General features: G+C 44.8%; 1 protein-coding gene and 1 long non-coding RNA gene across 2 annotated transcripts in view; one reads left to right on the top strand and one right to left on the bottom strand.

Moving 5' to 3' along the window:
* LOC127002240 (cubilin-like) overlaps window positions 1-19,791 on the top strand; it is a 143,322-nt gene that overhangs the window by 81,131 nt on the left and 42,400 nt on the right. Inside the window, exon 2 of the mRNA XM_050868043.1 lies at window positions 9,627-9,850. Within this exon, the coding sequence (XP_050724000.1) occupies window positions 9,627-9,850 (224 nt within the window). The remainder of the gene's footprint in view (window positions 1-9,626; window positions 9,851-19,791) is intronic.
* LOC127002242 (uncharacterized) overlaps window positions 1-19,791 on the bottom strand; it is a 58,019-nt gene that overhangs the window by 602 nt on the left and 37,626 nt on the right. The gene's annotated exons all lie outside the window — the stretch shown is intronic.

Consider the following 19,791-nt stretch of genomic DNA (forward strand, 5'->3'; position numbering starts at 1 on the left):
AAAACAGAGTTTCGTAGAAGTATAAGTAGAAGAAATAGAAGGAAAAAAAAACATTACAACAAAGATTCCGCTAAGTAGAAGAAGAAGTAGAAGAAACTGAAGAAAAAAGAACATCATAAAAGACATATAGCGTAGAGGAAATTGAAGGGAAAAAGAATGTTATAAAAGATATATAGAGTAGAGTAAATTGAAGGGAAAAAGAACATTATAAGAGACATATAGAGTAGAGGAAATTGAAGGGAAAAAGAACATTATAAAATACATATAGAGTAGAGGAAATTGAAGGGAAAAAGAACATTATAAAATACATATAGAGTAGAGGAAATTGAAGGGAAAAAGAACATTATAAAAGACATATAGAGTAGAGGAAATTGAAGGGAAAAAGAACATTATAAAAGACATATAGAGTAGAGGAAATTGAAGGGAAAAAGAACATTATAAAAGACATATAGAGTAGAGGAAATTGAAGGGAAAAAGAACATTATAAAAGACATATAGAGTAGAGGAAATTGAAGGGAAAAAGAACATTATAAAAGACATACAGCTAATTAGAAGTAGAGGAAGAAGAAGAAGAATTAGAAAGAAGCAGGAGAGACAAAACAGGTGATTATAATGAAGGAAAGGGATAGGAAAGAATGGGAAGAAAGGGAAAAAGAGGAAAATATCAAGTGTGTGTGTGTGTGTGTGTGTGTGTGTGTGTGTGTGTGTGTGTGTGTGTGTGTGTGTGTGTGTGTTTATCTATCTGTCTGCTTTGGTGGTGTTTGGTTTCCAGTTGAAGAGGAGGAGGAAGAAGAGGAGAAGGAGGAGGAGGAAGGAGAGGAGGAGGAAGAAGAGGAGGAGGAAGACCCTGGTTTTTAAGGGAGAGTTGGTGAGACAGCAGTGCATAATTGAGAGGAGGAGGAGGAGGAGGAGGAGGAGGAGGAGGAGGAGGAGGAGGAGGAGGAGGAGGAGGAGGAGGAGGAGGAGGAGGAGAAAGGGGAAGGAGAACACTGAGTAGGAGGAAGAAGAAGGGAGAGGGAGAGAAAAAGAGGAGAGAGGGGAGAGAGAGGTCTGGGAGGGAAGGGAGAGAACTTCGAGTAGGGGAAAGTGGAAGAGAGAGAGAAGAAGAAAGGAGAGAAAAGGGAGGAGAGAGAAGAAGGAAGGAGGAGGAGAAGAAAAATGGTGCAAGGTAAGAAGGTGGAGGAAGAGAATAAATAAAAGGAGAAAGAGGAAAGGAGAATAAAAAAAAACGGAGAGAAAAAGGAGAAGGAGGAGGAGGAGGAGAAGGAAGATTTGATGGAGAAGAACAACAACTACTTCCACTACTATTACTACTACTACTACTACTACTAAAACCACCATCACACCACCACACCACCAACCAAAAAATAAAACAGAAAGAAAACGAAAAAAATACCACCACCACCACCACCACCACCACCCCACAACAGGTGCCCAGGAGGTGATTAATCAGCCCCAACAGGTGAACAATCAACCGCCAGGTGGAGGTGAAGGCGCAGGTGTTAAATAATCGCTTTCACTTTCACTTCGCAACTCCGCCGCCATATATCCTGAAGACTAATTTTCACACACACACACACACACACACACACACACACACACACACACACACACACACACACACACACACACACACACGTACACGCAGGGATGCGCACACAGAGGGAAAACACACATACACACACGCACATACATAACTCCCAGAATGAAGTACACACAAGGAAACGTACACACAAGATTAGATGTACACGAGAGAGAGGTATACATAGATTACAAATACATACACACAGAAAATACATACACACACACGAACATACATATACTCACAGATAGAAGTACACACAGGAGACGTACACAGGGAAACACACACACACACACACACACACACACACACACACACACACACACACACACACACACACACACACACACACACACACACACGTTTTTTTCATTCGGAAGAGCGATGTGTTTTAAAACCATTTTCTGAACTGCCATTCCATCACTCTTCCCTCCTCCTCCTCCTCCTCCTCCTCCTCCTCCACCTCTTCTTCCTCTTCCTCCTCGCCCCTTTTCACTCCTCTTACTCTTTTTTCCTTTTCTTTTTTTCCTCTTTTTCTATCTCTCATTTACTTTCCATTTCCTTTTCTTCCTTCCTTCCTTCCTCTCTTTTTTCCTTCCTTTCTCTCCCTTTTTCCTTTCTTTCCTCCTTTTCCTTTCTCTCCAAGTCCCTCCCTTTCCTCCCCTTTTCCATTCCTTTCACTTTCCTACAAGCAAACATACACCCTGATTCCTCGTCTTCCTCCTCCTCCTCCTCCTCCTCCTCCTCCTCCTCCTCCTCCTCCTCCTCCCAGTCCTCCTCCTCCTCCTCCTCCACCATCCATCATGAACTCTCGCATGAACACGCAGAGGGCGGAAGGCTCCATGTCGTTTTAATCGTCTAAAGTTTTCTCTCCCTTCGCTTTTGGTCGTTTCCTGTATCTATATTCTCGCGTCATTTCATTTACCTATTGTTTTCTCTTGTTTCTCCTTTTTTTCCTTCGTTCTGGTTTTCGTTCTTTATAATTTGAGGCGTTTTTGTACACGTCATGCTATTATTTCATCTATTATCTTCTTTCACATCTCTATTATCATTTTTTTCTAAGGTCGTTTCGTGTATCTATAGTCTATTGTCGTTTCTTTCACTTATTGTCTTCTCTCGCCTCACTCTTGGTCATTTCGTGTATCTATAGTCTCGTGTCGTTTCACCCGTCTATAGTTTTCTCTCGCGTCGCTAAATGTCGTTTCCTGTATCTATAGTCTATTGTCGTTTCTTTCACTTATTGTCTTTTGTCGCCTCACTCTTGGTCATTTCGTGAATCTATGTCTCGTGTCGTTTCAACCGTCTATAGTTTTCTCTCGCGTCGCTAAATGTTGTTTCCTGTATCTATAGTTTCGTGTCGTTTCTTCCATGTATTGTTTTCTCTCTTCTCTCTTTTTTTCCTCTAATCGATCCCAAAACTTCGCGCGTAAAGATTCCACTCCTTCGCTGTCGTATTGGCTCGTTCGTCTATTGTTTTTGCCTCGTCTGTATTTGTTGTTTATCCGTTTTTGGGTTTCTTTCTCGCCTCGCATCGCTTTCCACTCGGTTCGCAAAAGTTTCTGGTGTAAAAATGTTTGCTGGGTGGTTTGCACTATCAAGGGTTTCGTTCATCTATTGTTTTTGCAACGTCTGTATCTATTTTGTTTGGTTTTTGCTTACGTTCGCTTTTCAACTTTTTTTATGTGTTGCCTATAGCTTGGGTGACCCCAGACCGAAATCGTTATATTTCTTTGAGTTCTGCAATCTTGTATCCATCGGCAATGTCCTCGCTGCAATTCAGCGGATCCACGGCAAGGTTGATCCTCCCGTTGGGCTTCGAGCTCTCGGGTCTGAGTTACGGGCCCAGAGAGGAGCTCGTCGTGAGCTTCTGTAGGGCCGAGGCCATTTAAGAAACTCTGCTTCGGTATCTTCTGGGGATGACGGTGGAAAGTCTTCAGTAAACACAGGAGCAGTTATAGAGGGATACTCTGAGCTGAAATCTACGGATAAGGAGGAGGAAGAATCCGCACTGTATACCGGGATGAATATCAGGGGACTGGGCATAGCAGTTTCCGGAGTAGTGTTCGAAGAGTGCATGGCAGATTCCGGCTGAAATGACGCACGATTCGCCATCCTCTTACGAAAGTTCACCGTCGGAAAGTCTAAAATAAATGTCTAGATCGATTCGTTTCTTGTCCTGTAACGTCTGTATCTCTCCTCTTTGTTTCGCATTCTTGCTTCGTGCGTTTTTCCAGTCAGCATTCGATTCTAAAAGTCTTCAATAAGTTACAAGTTTCAAGAGTCACCCGTGAAAATCTCCTCTTTGTTTCGTATTCTTGCTTCGTGCGTTTTTCCAGTCAGCATTCGTTTCTAAGAGTTTCAGGAGTTACCCACGAAATGACGCACGCTTCTCCATCCTCTTACGAAAGTGCACCGTCGGAAAGTCTAAAATAAATGTCTCTAGATCGATTCGTTTCTTGTTCTGCAACGTCTGTATCTCTCCTCTTTGTTTTGTATTCTTGCTTCGTACGTTTTTCCAATCAGCATTCGATTCTAAAAGTCTTCAATAAGTTACAAGTTTCAAGAGTCACCCACGAAATGATGCACGAACCTCCTCCACCCTCTCACGAAAAACTTCACCGTGAGTAAGTCTTGAATCGATTCCAGTTCCCTATACTCAGGACGCGTGACAGAAAGGCTTCCATTATGTATCCCTTATAGGTCAGTCAGTCTACCATTACGCCCTTTCATGCCCTCTCCCAACCATGACGGGACCCTTATGTACGATTATAGCGATTCTTAAGGCTTGCCGATATCCAATTTTAGACGCACACACACGCACACTCACACGCACGCCATCACCACGACCACAAACACCAGCTCCTCTTTCTTTCAGTAGTTAGAAGTTAGCAGGAGAGAGAGAGAGAGAGAGAGTGGGTTGCTGTTCTTTCTCCTCCTCTTTCTCCTCCTTCCTAGTAGAGAGAAAGAAAGAAAGGAGAAAGAAAGGAAGAGAGAGAAGGGAAAGCGAACAGGAGAAATTCTCTTATCTCTCTCTCTTCCCTATTTCTCCTACTCATTTCTTATTGGTGGTTCTACTGGTGTTGCTGGTGGTGTTGTTGTTGGTGGTGGTGTTGCTGGTGGTGTTGTTGGAGGTGGTGGTGGTGGTGGTGGTGTTGGAGGTGGTGGTGGTGGTGTTGGAGGTGGTGGTGGTGTTGTTGTTGGTGGTGGTGGTGTTGTTGTTGGTGGTGGTGTTGGAGGTGGTGGTGGTGGTGGTGGTGTTGGAGGTGGTGGTGGTGTTGTTGTTGGTGGTGGTGGTGTTGCTGGTGGTGGTGGAGGTGGTGGTGGTGGTGGTGTTGCGCCCCGCTCAACACAATTACACAACACACTCGTAAAACACACTCGCGCGAGACTCTGCATTATGCTTCTTTTTTTTCTTTTTTTTTACCCTTCATTCTCGTCCTAATGTGCGTTACCTTCCGTTCCATTACTGCGTGTGTGTGTTTGTGTGTGTGTGTGTGTGTGTGTGTGTGTGTGTGTGTGTGTGTGTGTGTGTGTGTGTGTGTGTGTGTGTGTGTGTAAAAATTTATAAACTCGCTCTCTCTCTCTCTCTCTCTCTCTCTCTCTCTCTCTCTCTCTCTCTCTCTCTCTCTCTCTCTCTCTCTCTCTCTCTCTCTCTCTCTCTCTCTCTCTCTCTCTCTCAATTTCCTCTTTCGTTATCTGGATCCATTTCTTTCCCTTCTATTTCTTTCTCTCTACTTTCATTTCGGTTTTCCACAAGTCTCCCTTCCCCTTTTTCTCTCCCTCTCTCCCTCTCCCTCTCCCTCTCTCCTCCTCCCCCCTCTCTCTCTCTCTCACCTACACAGAACTACCGCCAAAGAACTTTCAACATTGGACTCTCAGAAATCAGGAATTTCTTCGGCAACTTCTACAGTCACGAGAACCAAGGGAACACAACGAGGCATTTACAGGGACAGAATCTGGTGCCTTGTTCCCTCTGCTCCTTCTCCTCCTCCTCCTCTTTCTACGCAATCTCATATGGTGTTCCTTAAGGGGGGATGTTCTTGCTTCCTTTGCCTCTCTTTATCTCTGTCTATCTATCAATATGGTTTGTGGTATTTCGAGTGAGTGAGTGTGATACTGGTCAGAGATGCTGGTTAAGAGATGCTGGTTTAAGATGTGATGCTTCGGATGCTTATGATAATGATGTTGACTAGATATGCTGATTATAATATGCTGTTTATGATTACCATGTTAGTTAGAAATGCTGTTTACGTTAGGGAGTCTATGCTATACGATGCTGTTTAAGAAGTGCTGTTAAGGAGATGCTGTTTAAAATATGATTCTTCTGATATTTATGCTTAAGATATTAGTTAGAAGTCATGTTTATACTACGATCTTGCTATCATGAGACTCTTCAGTAACTCATCATCAAAATGTACAGAAATTAGTCCAGTCAAATGATGCAGGTAATGAGAAACAACCTCACATTACACAACACTGCTCTAATATACAGCCAGACATTTTAATAACAGAAGTAATAGGAATGTTTTTATGGTAGGGTTAGACTCGGCGTTTAGTGATGCAGCAAATTGTTTTATTCCGCCCTAAAGCTGTGGTGGCGGCGAGGCGCGAGGCGGGGAAGGAAAATCATAATATATTGTCCGTCAGTCAGAAAAAAAATCATTAAAATTGTTTGTTCGCCCACACAGACCCGAATTGCGGCCGTCACACATCCCATCACGAGCCACGCAGAACTAGATGCCCGGATTCATCATTCATGTATTCACCGCGCTTTTTTGCCATACAATTTAGTGGTTTAATTATACAGACAAGCGATTCGAGAGGCAATAACGTGGACTATCATATACTTTTATTTACGTTTCGCCGATAGCGCCGGTAGGATTTTTTGGTGGGGCCTGGTGGTTGTGGCGCAGGCAAGTGTTTATAGCGGCGCCATCTTGCTTGGCTCATGCTGCCCCCTGAGAGAGAATCTAGAGTCCGGGTTGATAGATGGCCTTCAGGATATCAACTTTGGTCAAGAGGAGCACCGGGGGCAAGGAAGAGTCATACATCCCGGCAGCCCGAAATTGACCTCTTTTTTTGGCCACTCCTCTGTACTCTATTCAGGAGCAGTAAGTAGCGGGCTTTTTTTCATTATTGTTTTCTCTTTTTTCACGCCCTTGAACTGTCTCCTTTTCTGTAAAAAATAAAAAAATAAAAAATAAAAATAAGATTCGCCTGCGCCACTAACGGGCTGGGGTCGTCAAAGAGGTCCTTCAGGAGAGCCTACTGGCGCTATAGACATCAGGTAAAAATAATGTGGGTAGTTTAATGCCATTCGCCGGTGACTGAAAAATTGCCAGCTTGTTTGTAGCGGCGGGCGGGACGCGAACCTGACCGCCTCCGCCTCCTATCCTGATCTAAGCTAAATATAAACGATCATAAACCAAACGCAATGTACGAGACAAACCTCCCACACATTCAGCCGACGCTTGCCACCAACGCGCCTAAACCAATAAACAGTTTACCAGCGACGCAGAGACAAACGCGAGCCATAACCTGATGAAGAGCGGGCCGCGCGAGGCATGGCAGAGCAGGAAGCGAGCCATTAAACGTCGACTTCTTCTATTTCTTGTTTCGCATTTGGAAGAAAGGAAGGATGGATGGATGGATGGATGGATGGATGGAAGAACGTAGGGTAGGAAGGAAGGCAGGAAGGATGTTATTTTATGGTATCTTACGTTTTATCTATCTATCTATCTATCTATCTTTCCTGCCAAATGTCAGCTCCTTCTCCGTCAGCTTAACCTTCGGATAAGCTGTTCCTCCTCCTCCTCTTCCTCCTTCTCCTTCTTCATCCCCCCCCCCCCTCTCTCTCTCTTTCCTTCTCCTCTTCCTCCTCCTTCTTCTTTAACCCTTTCTCTCTTCCTTCCTTCATTCTTTTCTTGGGTTTCTTTTTCTTTCTTTATCTCGTTTTTATTTCATTTTTGCTTCTTCCTTTCTTCCTTTTATTATTTTCTTGCTTTTTTTCTTATTCTTTTTTATTTTCTGCTTCTTCCCCCTTTCGTATATTAATTTTTCTTCCTATTTATCGTTCCTGTTTCTTCTGTTTCTTCTTTTTCTTTCTCTTTTATATATATTTTTATCATCTTTCTCAATTCTTCCTCTTTCATCAATTTCTCCTACTTCCTTTCATTATTTTCTCTTCTTCTTTCTCTCCGTCTCCTTTCTTCTCCTTCTATTCCTTCCTCTTATTCCTTCTTTCTTCCTCCTCTCCCTTCCTCTTCCCTCCTTTGTCTCCTTTCTTTCCTTGATCATTCTCTGTTTCCTCCTTCTCTCTCTCTCTCTCTCTCTCTCTCTCTCTCTCTCTCTCTCTCTCTCTCTCTCTCTCTCTCTCTCTCTCTCTCTCTCTCTCTCTCTCTCTCTCTCTCTCTCTCTCTCTCTCTCTCTCTCTCTCTCTCTCTCTCTCTCTCTTCTCTCCTTCTCTTCTTCCTTCCTTCCTTCCTTCCCTCCTTCCTCTGTTTATCTTCTTTTGTTCTTCCCTCCTCTGATTTATTCTCTCTCTCTCTCTCTCTCTCTCTCTCTCTCTCTCTCTCTCTCTCTCTCTCTCTCTCTCTCTCTCTCTCTCTCTCTCTCTCTCTCTCTCTCTCTCTCTCTCTCTCTCTCTCTCTCTCTCTCTCTCTCTCTCACACACACACACACACACACACACACACACACACACGGTCTATTGACGTGGTTTTAATTGAATGAATAAAAAAACTCCTTGAAAGGGAATTGTTGGGTTGCCTCCTCCTCCTCCTCCTCCTCCTCCTCCTCCTCCTCCTCCTCCTCCTTCTTCTTTCCTTCTTTTCTTCTTCTTCTTCGTTTCTCTTTCTTCTCTCTTTGATTCTCTACACTACCCCATTTCCTCCTCCTTATTCTTCTCCTCCTCTTCCCCCTTTTCCTCCTCCTCCTCCTCCTCCTCCTCCTCCTCCTCCTCCTCCTCCTCCTCTCTCCACCTCACATAATCTGCCTTCGTCTCCCTGCCAGCCACAATCCTCTTATTCTCTCTCTCTCTCTCTCTCTCTCTCTCTCTCTCTCTCTCTCTCTCTCTCTCTCTCTCTCTCTCTCTCTCTCTCTCTCTCTCTCTCTCTCTCTCTCTCTCTCTCTCTCTCTCTCTCTCTCTCTCTCAGGTGATATTAATTAAACTGCTACCTCTATATTAAACCTCATAACACACAGCGCACCAACAACATATGCATTAAGCTCTTATTAACCTTCTTTTCATAACCTCTAACTTAAGACCATTTCATTTTTCAAGACAAAGAAGATGCAAACATTCCCCTTTGAACTTTGAACCCTTCAGAGTCGCCTGCCGAAAGCTTGCATAAGGGAACGGGGTCTGTCTGGCTGACTGACTGATTGGTATCGGTGAAGTTGATGTCAAGGGAAGGGAGAGGTTGTAAAGAGATCCTAAGAACATAAGGAGTCTACAAGAGGTCAGTTGGCCTATACAAGGTAGCTCCTGTGAACCTAACCCCACCTAACATCACTATCCATGAATATAGTTATTTTTTTAAAGTGTAAAAAAAAAAACTAAGAACATAAGGAGTCTGCAAGAGGTCAGTTGGCTTATACAAGGTAGCTCCTGTAAACCAAACCCCACCTAACATCACTATCCATGAATTTAGTTATTTTCTTTAATGTGTCTATCAAATTGGGAGTCACTAAAAAGAACCTAAGAACATAAGGAGTCTGCAAGAGGTCAGTTGGCCTGTACAAGTAGCTCCTGTGAACCTAACCCCACCTAACATCCATGAATTTAGTTATATATTTTTGTATGTGTTTATCGTGTTGGCAACCACTAGATGAGCCGAATGGTCACCGTGCGGGCGCGGTATAGGCAGCACCGAAAAAAATAAAACAATCTTGAGTTAACGTTCTAAGTTAGCCACTTCCTATTACCGTTGAAAGTGATGTCTGAATGTGATGTCAAGGGAAGTGTCGAGGAAGAGTTAGCAAGTAATTCGGCAACAATCGTCATTTAAAAGACTAACTAATCTTCTGTGTCTCTCTCCCCCAGATGATCGTATCCGCGGTCACTGCAACAAGACGGTGGACATCTACGAGGACGTGTCATCGCCGGAACTGACGCGCCAGAACCGCTACGGGCCGCTCACTTGCTCCTACCGCTTCAAGGTCAGCAAGCCGGCGCTCAAGGATGACTGGGTGATCGTCGTGCGCTTCAAGAGCTTCAAGGTGGGCCGGGTGCTCAACGCGACCCACTGCGAGAACGGATACATCAAGGTGAGCTAATGGGGGGCGGGATGGGGGGGAAGGGGAAGGGGGGACTGTGTATGTGTGTGCGGGGGGAGAACAGGGGGGGGATAGAGGGGATATGTGTATTTCTTGGGGGGGGGGTAGAGAAGGGTCTGTTTGGGGGGGGCAAGGAAGGGTCTGTTTGGAGGGGGCAAGGAAGGGTCTGTTTTTTGGGGGGGGCTTCTGTGAGTGAGTGTGTGTGTGTGTGTGTGTGTGTGTGTGTGTGTGTGTGTGTGTGTGTGTGTGTGTGTGTGTGTGTGTCAGGTTGCGTCTCACACCTGTTCGTCTTTCTTAATTACCTCGTTAGGGTGTCCGACAGGTGTTCCTCAGGTGATAGCAATCGGTGGTCTCATTTAATTAGTCTCCGTGTCGTGTGTCAGTTCGTGTGTGTGTGTGTGTGTGTGTGTGTGTGTGTGTGTGTGTGTGTGTGTGTGTGTGTGTGTGTGTTTTCTACCTGTGATTTGGGTTTCAGGTGAGTCTCTCTCTCTCTCTCTCTCTCTCTCTCTCTCTCTCTCTCTCTCTCTCTCTCTCTCTCTCTCTCTCTCTCTCTCTCTCTCTCTCTCTCTCTCTCTAGCTCTATATTCTCTTCCCTCTTCTCTCCACTCTATATTTTTCCTCTTCCTCCTCCTCCTCCTCTTCCTCTTCCTCTTCCTTCATTCTCAATACTGAACCATTTATTATTTCTTACTTTTCTCTTTTTCGCTTTCCTCCTTCTCCTCCTCTTCCTCTTCCACCTCCTCCTCCTCCTCTTATTGGCTGTCTTTGTTCACCTGTGCTGGCTAGTGATTGCTCTGAGACAGGTAATGAAAGCAGGTGGTGGTGGTGGTGGTGGTGGTGATGGTGGTGGTGGTGGTGGTGGTGAAAGGGAAGGGAGGGGAAGGACAGGGAAAGGAAAAGAAGGGCAGGGAAGAGTTGGGGAGGGAAGGAAGGGAAGGGCTGGGAAGGAAGAGGAAGGGAGAGGAAGGAAGAGGAAAGGGCAGGGCAGGTTGGGAAGGGCAAGGAAAGGAAGGGAAAGGAAAGGAAAGGAAGGGAAAGGAAAGGAAAGGAATGGTAAGGCTTTCATAGGAGTGAGGGGCATTTCCAGGGGTAGTTTAATGACCCTGATGGCAGTTCAACAAAAGGGAAAGGAAAGGAAAAGAATTGTAAGGCTTTCATAGACGTTAGGGGCATTTCCAGAGGTGGTTTAATGACCCTAATGGTAGTTCAACAAAGCCTCTATACCATGAACCTCAAAAACACACTCACGAGAACCCGGACAATCTCTCTTTCGGCATCTGGAAAGAGTTGACGACAGAGAGGCGGTGGAAGCATCTGAGAACACCACCCCCTAGACTGCCCCAAAAGCCCTCAATGCAACCGCCTATTCACCGTCCATCCCCGGCTTATCCACGGCTCATTCGCCCGTATTAGCTGCTCTGTCTCGTAATGCGTAGCGGAGCGAGGTGGCAGAAAGGGGAGGGGTCAGAACGAAGAGAAACAGCGAGGGTGATGACGGAGTGTTGGTAATTGTGTGGCGCGGATGGCAGAGTGTGAGGTAGGGCGAGAGAGGGAAGGGAAAGGAAGGGAGGGAAGGAGAGGAAAGGGTGTTGAGTGTGAGGGAAAGAAGGGGAAGGGAAGGGAAAGAGGAGAGGAGAAGAAGGGAAGGATGGCAGTGTGTTAGGTAGGGAAAAAAAAAAGGGAGAGGAAGGGAAGGAAAGGAATAGAGGAAGGGATGTTATGTGTGAGGGAAAGAAGGGGAAGGAAAGGAAGAGAGGGAAGGATATTAGAAGAAAGGAAAAGAGAGACGGAGGGAAAAGGGAGAAAAAGTGAAAGGGATATAAGGCGAAAGGAATAGAAAGGAAAGGGAAATGTAGGAGAAAAAGAATGGGGAGGGAAGGGAAAAAAGAAAGAATGTAAGAGGAGAGAAATAGAAAGAAAGAAAGGAAAAAAAAGAAGGACAAAAGGCGAGAGAGGAAGGAAAAGAGGAAAAGAAATAATGAAGGAAAGAAACAAAAGGAAGGGATAAAAAGAATGATGAAAGGAACAGAAAGGAAAAGGAAAGGAAAAGATTAAAGGAAGCAATGTGAGAGAGGAAGAAAAAAGAAGGAAAAAAAAAGAAAAAAAGATAAAATGGCGGAAAGTGCGAGACGAAGAGAAAGAAAGGAAGGAAAAGGAAAGAGAAGAGAAGCGAATAAAAGACGAAAGGAAGAGAAAGGAAGAGAAAGAGAAAACGAGATAAAGTGTGCGAGTTAGAAAGGAGAGAACAGGAAGTAAGGGCGATGAGGAAGGGTGAACTAATTATAGAGGAGTAGGAAGAAGAAGAACAAGAACAAGAACAAGAACAAGAACAAGAAGAACAAGACCAAGAACAAGAACAAGAACAAGAAAAAGAAAAAGAAGAAGAAGAAGAAGAAGAAGAAGAAGAAGAAGAGAGCGGTGATGTATGTAAAATGAGAAAGATGTAGTAAAGAAGGGGAAGCAGAGGAGAGGAAATAATGCAAAGTGAGAGAGAGAGAGAGAGAGGAAGGGGACGTAATGGCAGGTGAACAGGTGTAGTAAATTGAGATGAAGAGGGAGAGAGAAATACAGGTAAATAAATGCACGTAGGTATAAAATATGAGAGAGAGAGAGAGAGAGAGAGAGGAAGACGAAATGTGTAAATATTTAAAGTATGTAAGTGGATGGCATAAGAATGGAATGTCTCAAAGAAGATCAAAGATGAGCTCCGCGGGGCCAGCATGAACCAGGCAAGATGGCGCCACTATAAACACTTGTCTGCGCCACAGTGAGCAGGGGCAGACCGGCGGGCCCCACCAAGAAAGCCTAACCCAGCCATAGGTGGAACGTAAAAAAAAATACGGCAGGAAAAACAAGTAGAGAAGAAGAAAAGAGCGAAAAGAGAGACTGATGAAGTGTGACAAGGAATGAGAAAGACAGAACACGGAAACAAACAAACAAACAAACAAACAAACAGAGAAGAAAGGACAGATAAAAGAGCAAGAGAAATGAGACAAAAAGAGAACGAAAAAATGAAAAAGGCGAGAGAAAAGAAAGAGAGAGAGAGAGAGAGATGAAGATGACAAACCAATACGAACGAGAGGAGATGAGAAAAAACAGAAAGAGAAAAACAGATAAATAAAACGAGAGATGACAGAAAGAGAAACACACACACACACACACACACACACACACACACACACACACACACACACACACACACACACACACACACACACATCTGACCTGACCTAACCTCTAATAATTTAAAAGAGGCAAGAACAAAAACAAAAGGTCAAGAATAAGTCACACGAATTAATGAAACAAGACAAAGAATAAGAAAATAAATAAAAGAAAACAAAGAAACAAAAAAGAAAGAAAACAAGAGGACGAAGAAAACAAAAAAAAAGAATAACGAGGAAAACAAAATACAGAAACAAGACAAAAAGAAAACAAAAAGAAAACAAGAACGACAAGAAGAAGACAAACCAGAAGACACAGAATCCAGAATCGTCCCCAGCAAGGAGGAGGAGGAGGAGGAGGAGGATGCGAAGAAGAAGAAGTGGAGGAAAAGAAGGAGGAGGAAGGGGAAAGGATTGAGAAGGAAGGAGGAGACAGAAGGAGGAGGAGAAGAAGTAAACGAAGGAGGAGGGGGGCGAGAGAAAAGGAGGAGGAGGAGGAGGAGGAGGAGGAGGAGGAGGAGGATAAGCGAACCGAAGGAGAGGACAGCAAGCGAAGGAAAAGGCAAAGGAGGAGGAGGAGGAGGAGGAGGAGGAAAGAGACAGTAAGAGGAGGAGGAGGAGAAGGAGGAGGAGACAGCGGAGCGGAAGAACGATCAATCACCAGACTATCTCCCCCCTCCCCCTCCTGCCACCTCCACCCCCTCTCTACCTCTACTCGGCTCACCTCAATACAACACGCTGGTCCAAGTATCGCCCTCCTGCCTTCCCCCCCTTCCAACACACTCTTTCCATTATCTTCAGTCAGTCGCTTCCACCCTTAACATCAACTATTTTCAAAGGACAAAAAGGGGATCAGTTGGGTGCTTATGAGTGTTTCTTAAGGTTCACGGTACAGAAGAAGGGTCAAACTACCACCAGGGTCATAAAAAGTACCACTGGAACGGCACACAACTCCTACGAAAGTCTTGTAAATATGTGACTTCGGTGCCGCAATGTTTAAGAAGACCTCTCCATTATGTCCCTGGTGCAAAGGCTAACCTGGTGTCAAAAGCCTCAACTCTCTTAGAACCAGCACCAGAAACACAGGAAAAGGGAAAGGAAGAGGAATTATAACACAATTGTGGGGTAGAGAAGGGATCTGCGGTGACGTGATAAACTCTACGGACACAGCCAGCTACATTTGTACTACTCACCGCCCCCCTCTGTTGGACAATGTAAAAACCTGTGAGTCATTCCCTTCCCTAGAGCATATTCATCCTACTAAGAGTCTGTTATGGGTAGGCAGTAACGCGGTAAACTCTACGGACATACCCGGCCACGTTTACATTACTCAAGGGCTTTAATAATGGACAATGCAAAAAACTCACTTTCATTCCCTTCCCAAGAGTACATTTAGCCCACCAAGAGTCTGTTATGGGTAGGCAGTAACGCGGTAAACTCTACGGACATAGCCGGCCACGTTTACATAACTCAAGGACTTTAATAATGGACAATACAAAAACTTCACGTATTTCCACCCTCAGAAAACATTTATACTACATCGCTTTATAAATACGATGTTGGTAGAAGGAGTAATAGGCACGCTAGTCACTCATAAACATACTGAACTTTCCTCTTTCCTCACAGGCTCTCGTTCCTCCTCCTTCCCTCACAGCCTCTCCTTCCTCCTCCTCCTTCCCTTCTCCTTATCACGCTTTCCATTACCTCTCAAAAAAGTCATTCCAGCGACTTAAAAAAGGAGAAAAAAGGTGGAAAAACTGCACTTAACGCCTTTTTTCCTTCTTTGTGAGCGGGGCTTTGGAACCTTTCTCACCTGCCCGCCTCGACCTCCCCATCAAGGTGTTGCTAATTAGCCCGCGTTATTTACCAAGGTCTTGATTAATTACCTGAACGGCTTGATGTTTTCACCTGGTTTCCGTCCTTCCTTCCTTCCTTCCTCTCTCTCTCTCTCTCTCTCTCTCTCTCTCTCTCTCTCTCTCTCTCTCTCTCTCTCTCTCTCTCTCTCTCTCTCTCTCTCTCTCTCTCTCTCTCTCTCTCTCTCTCGTTTTCTTCATTATCTTTGTTTTTCTTATTCTTATTCTTTGCCTTATTTTCTTCTTCTTCTTCTTCTTCTTCTTCTTCTTCTTCTTCTTCTTCTTCTTCTTCTTCTTCTTCGTTTTCTTATCCTCCTCCTTCTGTTCTTTTTTTATCATATTTCTTCGTCTTGTTCTTCTCCTCTTCCTTCTTCTACTCTGTCTTTTTTTCTTTATCATCTTTCTTGTTATTATTCTTCCTCTTCTTAACCCTCCTTCCCTTCCTCCTCCTCCTCCTCCGTCACTAAAGGAAGAGACTGACCTCGTAAAGACTTCCGTTGCGTTACCTGACTCTGCCATCGCCCAGACAAGTCCATTAGTAGGGGGGCGCCGCGCCATACCCCCCCTACCCTCTCTTCCCCCATCCCTCTCCCCTCCTCCTTGACCCACCCTCCTCCCTGCTCCCTATCTCACTCTCTCTATGTGTGTCGTCGTCGTCCTCCTCCTCCTCCTCCTCCTCCTCCTGTCTCCTTCCATCTTCCTTCCTGATGTTTCTGCCCCAGTCTCTGTCTCTCAGTCTCTCTCTCTCTCTCTCTCTCTCTCTCTCTCTCTCTCTCTCTCTCTCTCTCTCTCTCTCTCTCTCTCTCTCTCTCTCTCTCTCTCTCTCTCTCTCTCTCTCTCTCTCTCTCAGCATCATTTTTCTTCCCTCTCTCCCTCCCTTCCCTTTTTTGTCTCCATTTTTTTATCCTCCTCCCTGCTTTCTCTCCCTCTCTTTCTCTCTCTCCTTCCCTCCCTTTACTATCATTTTCTTTCCTCCTTCTTCCTTATCTTCTCTTCCTTCCTTCCTGCATTTACTATCTCTTCCTTGTTCTTCTTCCTTCCTTCCTTCCTTCTCTCTCCTTCGTTTTTTTCCCTTTTTTTCCTTCATCTTTCTCTCTTTCCCTCCTCCTCTCTTCATTTTTTCTTCTCTCCCTTCTCTCCTATTCTCATTTTCTTTCCTTCCTCCTCCTCCTTCCCCTCCTCCTCCTCCTCTTAATGACTGTGCTCACGGAAGGAGGAAAAGACACGCGGAAGAAAAAGAAATTAAACTCCTCCACAGAACGATGGATTAAAGAGGAAAAAATGGAGGGAAAAAAGATAATCCTCCTCCTCCTCCCCTTCCTCTTCTTCTTCTTCTTCTTCTTCTTCTCCTTCTTCTTCTTGATCCACCTACTCTTCCTCCTCCTTCTCTTCCTCCTCCTCCTCCTCTTCCTTTGTGTTCTTCCTCCTTCTTCTCCACCATCCTAAAACACAGTACAGAAGAAGAAAGAGAGAAAGAGAGAAAGATAGAGAAAAAGAGAAAGAGAAAGAGAGGAGAAGAAGACAGAGAAGAAGAAGAAAAAGAAAAAGAAAAAGAAAAAGAAGAAGAAGAAGAAGAAGGAAAAGAAGAGAATTGGAATAGACTGAAGCAACCACCGTCACGTTCCATCTGATCCCTTTACGAGGTCCTGGAATCCTCTATCTTGGGTTCGGCGACGCTCATAAAGGGTTCGATTCTCCTCTTAATTTGGCGCGAAAACAATTCCGCCCAACACCCCTTTCTGATCCCCTTGGAATGGCCTCTCGATACCCTTCTGATCAGACTCGAACCTCCTCCTCCTCCTCCTCTTCTTCTTCCTCTTCTTCTTTTTCCTTCTAATCCTCCTCCTCTTCTTCTTTTTTCGTTTTCGTCTTTTTCTTTTTCCTCCTCCTCCTCCTCTTCTTCTTCTAATTATTTTTCCTCCTAATCCTTCTCCTTCTCTCCTTCTTTTTCGTTTTCGTCTTTTTCTTCTTCCTCCTCCTCCTTCTCTTCTTCTTCTAATTCTTCTTCCTCTTAATCCTCCTCCTCCTCTTCTTTTTCGTTTTCTTTTTCGTATTCTTTTCCTTCTTCTTCCTCCTCCTCCTCCTCCAGGAAGAAAAGAGGAAAACAAACAGGAAACGAAGATTAGAGGAAGATAAGGAGGAGGAAACGGAGGAAGAAAAACAGGATCAGGAGGGAGGGAAGAATGGAGGAAGGAAGGAGGTAAGGAGAGAAGAAGAGGGAGGAGAGGAAAGAGGTAGAAAGAGGGGGAAGAAGAAGAAGAAGAAGAAGAGAGAGAGAGAGAGAGAGAGAGAGAGAACCGGAAGGAAGATGATAGTAAAAAGTGAAGAGACAGGAGGAGGAGGAGGAGGAGGAGGAGGAGGAGGAGGAGGAAAGAAAGAGGAGGAAAGAGGAAACGGCTTCGTCCGCTCACCACTTTAAAGCTTTTCTTCTCTCCACTTTTTATCCTCCACTTTCTTCCTCCACTTTTTTTCCTTCATTTTGTCCACTGCAGAGGGAAAACAAGGAGACGGACCGCGATGAGTGGAGGTAATTACGAGGAGGAGGAGGAGGAGGAGGAGGAGGAAGAACCAAGGGCTATTAATTTCTTCCTTTACTCTTTTTCCTGTCTTCCTATTCTCATTATTTCCTCCTCCTCCTCCTCCTCTTCTTCTTCCTCTTCTTCTTCTTCTTTGTCTTCTTCTCTTCCTCTTTCGCTTTTGTTTTCCTTCCTTTTTTTTTGTCTTTTTAAATCTTTCTCAACACACAACTCTTCTTCTCCTTCCTCCCTCCCTTCCTTCCTTCCTTCCTCCTCTTCCTTCCTCTTCTTCCTCTCCTCTTTCTACTTCCCTTTCCTCATTGTACTACGTCTTCTCATCTTCTTCAACCCTTCTTCCTTCCTTCCATCCTCCTCCTCTTCCTCCTCCTCTTCTAAGTCCTTCTTCGACCTCTTCTTCCTCTTCTCTTTCTACTTAACTTTCCTCTTTGTACTACGTTTTCTCACCTTCTTCAACCCTTCTTCCTTCCTTCCTTCCTCCTCCTCCTCCTCTTCCTCCTCTTCCTCGCATTATCGTCCAGAAAATTACCATAACTCGGGGCTGGGCACAAAATGAGGAAAACCCAATTCGAGGGTAATTTTCCCACCACGCGCGGAGGAAGATGTGCTCATTAGACCCCTTACAGCCCTTCCCCATGCAGCCCCTCCTGACCCCCAGCCCCCCCTAACCCAGCCCCCTCAGCCACTTCAACCCCCCAGCTCCTTCTTAGACCCTCCTCCCAGAACCATGTGTCGGAGGTGAGCACCGAGGCCATGCGCAGCCCCTAACTTAGCCTTACTTTACTATCCTTCGCTTAAGTGACGGATTTGAGCGCTGAGGCAACGAGCATTTACTTTCGTTTCATAGCGGGCGAGGTTTCAAGGGTTAATGTGTCGGAGGTGAGCGCTGAGGCCACGCGTAGAGGAGAAAGGTTACTGTGGCTCGTTAGCTGTCGGTGTTATTCCCATATATTCGCTTCCTTCTCTTCCTTCCTCTTATCTGTCCATTTCCTACTGTCTTTCTCTCTCCCCTCTCCTTCAGTTCTCCCTTTCTTCCTTTTCCCCATTTTCTGTATGATCCAGCGTTTCCAAATTATCGTACGCATCACATTGCCTTTTCGTAGTGTCTGACATATAACTATCGCGAAAATTAAAGAAAACGATCACTATTTAACATTTTCCGCGATAACCTTAATTTCCGATCGTTATTTGTAAAAGTACGAGAGTTTTAAGCTTGAAAATGATAAAAAATATGATGTTCAGAGTACGACAGTTTGGCATCGCTGTCTGTATCCCTTCCATTTCTTCCTCCTTGCTGTCTATTTCCTCCTTTTTCTCCTACCCTTTTTTCCCTCCTTCCTATTCCTCATCATCTTCTATATCCCTCCCTTCTCTTCCTCCCTACCATCTTTCATTCCTCTCCTTCATTCTTTCCTTTCTTCATATTTCTCGTCTTCTATATTCCATCTTTTTCTTCCTCCCTGCTTTTTAATCCTTCTTTCTTTCCCTCCTTCTCTTCATTTCTCCCCTTCACCTCTTCTTACTTCTCTCCTTCTCCATCCTTATTTCTCTCTCTCTAGTCTCATCGCTTCCTCACATCTGAATTTCAAGAAGGGAGGGAGGAGGGGATGATTTGGACACCTCTTCTACCTGTGCTGTTGCTGCCGGGCGAAGACAACCCAAGCATATGAACATTGTATATCTCTCCTGCTCGTCTTCTACTTCCTCTGCCGCTTCCTTCCTCCTTTCACGACTTTCCTCTCCCTTCCCTCATCCTTTTCCTCTCCTTCTCCTTTTCTGTGTCTATCCTTAACACGAGTTCCATTTTTTTTTTGTTCCTTTCTCCCTCAACGACTTTCCTCTCCCTTTCCTCCTTCTTTGCCTCTCCTCCCTTTTCTGTATCTATCCTTAACACGAGTTCCATTTTTTTTTTGTTCCTTTCTCCCTCTACGACTTTCCTCTGCATTTCCTTCTCCTTTTCCTCTCCTCCCTTTCTCCTATATATCCCGTACACTAGTTCTCCTTCCTCTGTCCCTTCCCTCTTATCCATCTCTTCTCTCCATTTCTTTGCATCTATCCCTTATTCGACTTCTCTTTCCTCTGCCCCTTCCTCCTTACGCGCGTCTCCTATTTCTTAGACTTTCTACATCACAGACTCCCGTTTCTTCTTTCTTTCCCCATACAAAGCTATCTTGCCTTCGATCTAAGTCTTCTACATACACCTCTTCTATTCTCTCTCTTTCCTCAGCACCCAAGAACTTATCTACACCCATCTCCCCTTTGAATTGTCTCAACACGTCGCTTTTATCCCTCTCTAACACCCCAGAACCCTTATAGAGCCACCTCCCTTTCCATACGTTCACCTACACACCTTCCCCTTCACTCCTACCCTTCCCTGCATCCCA

This window comes from Eriocheir sinensis, chromosome 22 (assembly GCF_024679095.1).
Source record: "Eriocheir sinensis breed Jianghai 21 chromosome 22, ASM2467909v1, whole genome shotgun sequence".
Taxonomy (NCBI): Eukaryota; Metazoa; Arthropoda; class Malacostraca; order Decapoda; family Varunidae; genus Eriocheir; species Eriocheir sinensis.